The 6831-nt window shown below is 54.9% G+C and overlaps 1 protein-coding gene across 1 annotated transcript in view; it reads right to left on the reverse strand.

Annotated features, from left to right (window-relative positions):
- Positions 1–339: 339 nt before the first annotated feature.
- The window catches only part of LRRC71 (leucine rich repeat containing 71), a 12225-nt gene continuing 5733 nt past the window's right edge, over positions 340–6831 (reverse strand). Inside the window, exons 6-15 of the mRNA XM_007457866.1 lie at positions 5411–5479; positions 5024–5183; positions 4826–4909; positions 4646–4735; positions 3821–3967; positions 3570–3663; positions 3129–3217; positions 1315–1426; positions 827–948; positions 340–573 (exon numbers count right to left, since the gene is read on the reverse strand). Coding sequence (XP_007457928.1) covers positions 454–573; positions 827–948; positions 1315–1426; positions 3129–3217; positions 3570–3663; positions 3821–3967; positions 4646–4735; positions 4826–4909; positions 5024–5183; positions 5411–5479 — 1087 coding nt within the window. The 3' untranslated portion in view covers positions 340–453. The remainder of the gene's footprint in view (positions 574–826; positions 949–1314; positions 1427–3128; positions 3218–3569; positions 3664–3820; positions 3968–4645; positions 4736–4825; positions 4910–5023; positions 5184–5410; positions 5480–6831) is intronic.

A 6831-nucleotide genomic window follows, 5' to 3' on the forward strand; every position in this document is an offset into this window, starting at 1 on the left:
CTCTTCCACTCAGCCTGTGCTTGTTGGTTACTATCCCAAGTCTTTCCCTTCTGCCTCTGAGACCAGAGGCAGTGCAAACCCTCGTGTATCACGTGTCCTCCAGAGAACGGGGACCGTTGGTACGGGTAGTGACTCTGGTCTGGGCAAGCAAGAACTAGGTCCTGAGGAGGCAGGAGAGCAACACCCCTGGTCGGCCACCACCAGAGGGGCTGAGATCACCCCCAGCAGAACCATAAAGCCATTCGGCCATTTCTGGCCACGTCAACGCGCTGCTAACAGGCGCCAAGTCCAAATATTCCCAGTAGTTCTGGGACAAAGTTTTCAGACAGCCTCAAGGAAAAAAGTACAGCAATAGACTCTGTTAATGATCTGAGCTCTCCCGTGGGAAGTCCAACCCACACATGGAAAGGAGATGCTTCCGTGGCCCAGAATCTCTGGGAAGGTGGGAGGGGACTAGGTGGAGGAAGCCACAGCCGCCTCCTCTTTGTGCTTGGCTTTACTGACAGGGTCCCTTGGCAGCATCAGCTCTTGGATCGTGGTGTACGCAGGACATTGTGGGGAGAAGCAGTTTTTCTGAAGGAAGAAAAGGAAGGCTGACAGCTGACAAAAGCAATGATGATTAATCATCTGGGAGAAAAACATTTCCTGCGGCAGGGTGGGTTAGGGGCTGGAGAACATGGAGAAAAGGCAAAGGAGTGTGCCTGCCGATCTCACAGCGAGAGAGATGAAGGCTGTGCTGTGATAAAAAGAATGAGGGAAACTACAGGTCTGTCTTAGAAATGGGGAGACAAGCTGCCTGCAGCAGCTGCAGTCCCTGGGGACTCACCGCCAGGGACAGCCACAGCAGCCCCACGGGGCCCTTGGACGCGCTCTTGGACTCGGAGAACTGTGCCTGGTACTGCACTGCGGTTAGGAAGGCCTCTAGCCCCACCTCTGTGATGCGGTTTCCTGGTGGAAGAAGCAGACGACGTGGCCTCCGACACCGCCAACCTCCTTCTTGCCTACACCCTCACGGGAGACCCTCTGCGACCCTCTTACTCCAAAACTAACCCCCTGCTCCCCCAGCTCCCCAGCTCACTTACCTAGGACTAATTTCACTCCAGCTCTCCTTCTCTGACGCCTCCTTTGTCTGACCTCCCTCACCCCCACCCCAAAGCCCCGTGCCAGAGGGCCTTCACCATCATGATGCCCAACCACTGCAGAACCAGGTTCCGCTCCGTGGAGCCGGGGCGGGGCACCCTTGTGACCGCATGGGGCCCAGCTAGCCTCGTGGCAGGAAGGTGGGGCGTGGGGGGGGGGCTGGCAAACACGTACGGAGAAGGTTGAGATGCAAAAGGACCCTGTTCCCAGGCATGAAAACTTTCCCATCTCGGTGCTCCACGTGCTCCAGGAGAGGGGTGACCATCTCAGTAGCTTCCCCAACCAGCTGCTAAGGCACAATACTGATTGCAGCAGAGGAGAGGGGAACTGGTCAACAGGCCATTCATTCATTCATTCAACATAAATGCTTTGAGGGCCGGCTACACTCCAGGCTTTGTCCCAGGTGCTGGGGATACAAAGATAAATAAGCCCATACCCTCAAGAAGCAGCTTTGTGCAGGGGAGCCAGAGAGTGAGAGAGTAATGCGGTGTGCTGTCAGAGCTGACAGAGGGAAGCTCAGTACTCCGGGGGCACGGAGGAGCCACAGCTAGCGGTCTCGGCAGGTGTCCTGGAGGAGGTGGCCTGTGAGCTGACATCTGAATAGTATGTGGTCCCTGTCAGGTGAAGATCAGGGGGCAAGTGGCAGCAGGTGCAAAGGCATGAAATAGTGTGTTGGCATTCACTAAGTAATTCCTAACGGAGAGCAATGAGGGCGATGGACTGGAGGGAGATGATGCTAAAGGCAGGATGACAGGAAAATGCAACAGTCCTGGGGAGAATCAGCAGCCTGGATCAAGCCTGGGGCAGGGACAGAAAACTGGCACTGAGAGGCAACCCTCGCCTGCCTTCTCCACCCGACTTTCCTCTTTTGTAAGATCTTGTCCTGGGTGCCAGAGAAGACTCCTGAAAGTGGAGGCGCCGTTCCCTGCCAAGATGGGGAGGTCTTTTGATGACAGGACACAAGCATACCCTCAGAGATATCGTGGGTTCGGTTCCAGACAGCCGCGATAAAGCGAGTCACATTCTTTTGGTTTCCCAGTACGTGTAAAAGTTATGTTTACACTATATTGCAGTCTAAGTGTGCAACAGCATTATGTCTAAAGAAACAGTGTATATACCTCGATTTTAAAATACTTAAAAGCTAAAAAAATGCTAACCATCATCTGAGCCTTCAGGGAATCATAGTAGTAACATCAAAGATCACTGATCACAGATCACCATGACAAATATAATAATAATGAAAAAGCCTGAAATATTGAGCGAATTATCAAAATGTGACCCAGAGACACGAAGTGAGCAAATGCTGTTGGAAAAAAATGGCACCAACGGACTTGCTCGACGCAGGGTTGCCACAAACCTTCAGTTTGTATTAAAAAAAAAAAAAATCTGCGAAGCACAATACAACAAGGTACGCCTGTGTAAGGACAGATAGCCCTCGGGTTAGGGTTAGCTGACTCCACTGCGGAGGGGTGGGAGCTACGGAGTCAGCAGTCCAGGAAGGTTTCCAAAGCAAGGAACAAGTTGGTCCAAGTTTAAATAGAAAAGGTAGGCTCCAGAGGCAAAGGAGAGAGGGTCTCAAGTAGCTGTGCACAGGGTGGGGGTAATACCACGACTAGGAAAACACCCTGCCCTGCTGGGGAGCTGCTGGCAGGGGCAAAGGAGAATGAGCTTCGTTCCCTGTGCAACTGTAAGAGCAAACGTGGGCGTGGTGGTGAGGAACAAATGGCCTTTTGGGAAGCAGATTGAGTTGAGGCAGAGGATCAAAAGTGTGGGCTCCTAATAAGCAAATAAAGGTAGAAGGGGAGGGGGCACTGAGCTCTGTTACCCCCTGCAAGCCCAGGCTGGATTAGGGAGGGGGCCAGGGCTGAGGACACAATGTGAGTTGAAGTGGCTGCTGCCACAGTACAGGGCTGGAGACTCCATCCCAGGAAGGCTGGGGGACTGGACCCCAGGGACGTGCCCCCCACCCCGCTTCTCCTGCAGCCTACCTCCGACTCCAGGAGGATGCTGCGCTTCTCTTTGCTCCCAGTCTTGGTCCCTTTGCCCTTGCTTAGTTTCTGCTCAGGGATGGTTACCTCTGGAGTGGGGAGAGGAGCCAGAATGCACAGTGCAGACCTCTGATACCACTCAGTTTCCCCAGAGAGAATGGACTGGGGCGAGGAAGGGGACTCCTCAAACTTTGGGTTTGGGTACAACAGAAATAGAGCTGGAGGGGGGGACCCCCAGCTAGGTAGGCGGGCTTCTTCTCCGAGGGCAGGGCCACAGGGGTCCAGCCCCGGAGAAACGGTGTGGAGTGCCATGGATGGTGCTGGTTGGGGCTTCGGACATCAAGGTGAGAAGACTAGCTCAGCGCAGGCCTCCCGCATCCCGGCCCGTGCTCCTCCTTCCTCCACACCAAGTGGGCGCCGCAGAGGGGTGCTAGCACTTACTCCCCTTGCCTGCCTTTGTGGAGTCTTCTTTCTTAGGGGTTCCTTGTGTGGGTGACTGCCCAGACCCTGACTTCTCCTCTTTCTTCACCAGTTCCTGTGGACGATGTAAGAAGAGAGATGAGAGTCCTACCTCCCTGGCAGATGGGGAACAGGTGTTGGAGGGGCCAGAGGTGGACTTTCAAAGGCCTTCCTCCCTCCGCCCCACCCTGTTCCTGCAGCGCCCAGGGCTCTGCTGCCCACAGCACACCTACCCCGGACTTCTCCTTTTTCTTGCCCAGACCCTTAGGGGTCTTCGTTGTCTGCGTCTTGTCTTTCTCCACCATTGCAAAACTGCTGACCCCCATCAGCTGATTCTTCTCACGCTCTGTTTTCGAGTCCCCATGTCGAGACGTGGAAGGCTGTGCTCACAAATGGGAGGGGATGGAGGAGGAAGAATCCGGCGCCCCTTCCCCAGTGAGAAGTGAGGGGAAGCCTCATGCCTGGGTGGCAGTCGGACTGGCAGCACCCCTACCCCAATCTCCCTGCCTAAATGCTAACGTAATTTGTTTGGGACCCTTCTGGGGCAGGTGCTGTTGGGAAGAAACGGCAGAGGGACCCAGGGATGAGCTGGGGGTGGGGGGAGGTGGCATTCAGACTCATACTGAGGGAGAAAACAGTAGCTGACATATTTTTAACTAAGTGCCAGGCACTGTTCCAGGTGTATTAGATGAATTAACTCATTTAATCCTGTCAACAATCCTATGAGCTAGGTACAGTTATCCCCATTTTACAGATGAGGAAACTGAGGCCCGAGAGGTTAAGTCACACGCCCAAGGTACCAAGCTGTTTTGTGGAAGAGGCAGATTCCAAGTCCCTGCGGTCTAAATCTAGTCCTCTTAACCAATACACTCTACTGGTCTGCGGAGTGGTTCTGCAGTAAGAACCCAAACGTTTGTTATATCTGTGCAGAGGTCGGAGAGAAAAACGGTCACTACACAGGGAGGGAGGACGGGTTAAGACGCGGCCAGCTGGCTGAAAGCAGCCGACCTGGGCAGCGGTTCCAAGGGCTCAGGTCTCAGGCTCCGAGCGCTCCTCACCGATCGCGAGCGCTCCTGCGAACCTTTCTCCAGCAGGAGGCGCCGGCGCTCCACCACCTCGGTGTGCGTCAGCTCGAAGGGGCGCAGGACCTGGGGCGGGGCGGCACCTCGCGCTCAGCCGCCCGGGGAGCGGGAGGATGTGGGGGTCGCTCCCCGGCCCCGCTCAGCCCGCACACCCACCTCGGCCAGCTTCAGGGCGCCCTTGTCCTGGATGCGGTTGTGGGCCAGGGACAGCCAGAGCAGGGAGCGGTTGAGCCGGAGGCCCTGCGGGGGCAGGGAGGGGCAGTGAGCGGGCTGGCCCCGGGCCGCCACAGCTTGCGCGGGGATTGTAGAGGCAGGGGGGGGGGGGGGGGGGGCCCCTGCCGGCCTCACACGCACATCCGCGATGTAGCCCGCGCCCTCGTCACCGATGTGGTTGAAGCCCAGGTTGAGGGAGACCAGGGTCCGGTTGCAGCTGTGCAGCGTGGACAGAGCCTGGCCTAGGAGCTGCGCCCCGTGGTCGTCGATGTTGTTGTTCCGCAGAGACAAGTGCGCGATCCTGGGCAGCAGGAGGGAGAACGCGGGTCACAGGAAACACGGGGTCCTGGGCGTTCCCCGGAACCTCGGAAAATGGGGGCATGAGGAGGGCCATTGGGTCTGAGGGTGGAGAGGCAGGAATTGAGGGTGCTTGGAGAGGTGCTGGAGGGGCAAGGAAGTGTGGGAACTAAGGGTGACTTGGAATGGGGGGCAGGCCCAGAGAAAGGGGGTGAGGGAAAGGAGTCTCACGTGCTGTCCACTGCCATGAGCTTGTGATAGGACTGCTCCGGCAGCGGGTTCCACTCCAGAGACACCTTCCTGAAAGTGGGGGAGATCTGAGACCCAGGAGGCACCACTGAGGCCAGATGAGGGAAGGGGACAAAGAGGAAGGGTGGGGCTCTGGGAAGCAGCTTGGAAACAGAGGCAAAGGATGCACCCCCCCCCCGCCCCCCACCCAACTCCCTGATACAGGAAATTATATGTGACAGTTCTCCAGACCAGAAATCCAGAAGTGTGCCATGTGAATGGGTTACTCCCCAGAGTTAGTGAGGTGTGGTAAGGGGGCTTCTAAGATGACCCCAGTGGCCCCCACTTCCTGGTATCCGTGCCAATGTAACCCTTTCCCCTTGAGTGTGGCTGGACCTAGTGACTCACTTCTAATGAATGGCATATGGCAAAAGCGATGGGCTGTCACTTCCAAGTTTAGGTTACAAAAAGGCTGTGGCTTCCAACCCGGGTGCTCTCTGGCACCAGCTGCCAAGTGCTGAGGGCACCCAGATGACCTGTGGAAAGGCTCCCGAGTGGAGGCACTGTGGCCAATCAGCTGCCACATAAGTGAGCCTGGCGGCAGATGCTCCAGCCCCAGTCAAGATGACTGCAGCCCCGGCCAACAGCCTTACTGCAACCTCACCGAGACGCTGACCCAGAGATGCCAGCTAACCTACACCCGGATTTATCTCACAGTTTCTGTGAGATAATAAATGTTTGTTGTTTTAAGCCACTACGTTTTGAAGTAACTTTTTACACAGCAATAGGTACCCAATACATGACCCCTCCACAAGGCAGTGGCTTCTCCAACAGTACTGAGAAAATGGAGGTGTTTTTCCAAGTCACAAGAAAAAATGAAACTAACGGCTGGAAAATTCTCTATTAAAAAAAGTTTCTCTCGGGACTTCCCTGGTGGCACAGTGGTTAAGAATCTGCCTGCCAGTGCAGGGGACATGGGTTCAAGCCCTGGTCCGGGAAGGTCCCACATGCCACGGAGCAACTAAGCCCGTGTACCACAACTACTGAGCCCGCATGCCACAACTACTGGAGCCCATGTGCCTAGAGCCCATGCTCTGCAATAAGAGAAGCCACAGCAGTGAGAAGCCCGGCGTAGCAATGAAGACCCAACGCAGCCAAAAATTAATTAATTAATTAATTAATTTTTTTAAAAAAAGTTTCTCTCATGATATTTGCCCAACCTTTCAGCCTGGCTCATCTAGCATCTAAACTCGGTTGCATTTATTTTTAATTATTTTTATCATGTTGATCTGACTTATTTTTACATATTAAGATGAATTCGATAGTTATTCTCCTGCTGGCTAAATTGTTTCTAATTCCCACGACGGAATACAATCTGTGTTTTGTGGTGTTCAAGACAAAGAGCATCCAAGGACCTCCTGCTG

Source organism: Lipotes vexillifer, unplaced genomic scaffold, assembly GCF_000442215.2.
Source record: "Lipotes vexillifer unplaced genomic scaffold, Lipotes_vexillifer_v1.1 scaffold238, whole genome shotgun sequence".
Taxonomy (NCBI): domain Eukaryota; kingdom Metazoa; phylum Chordata; class Mammalia; order Artiodactyla; family Lipotidae; genus Lipotes; species Lipotes vexillifer.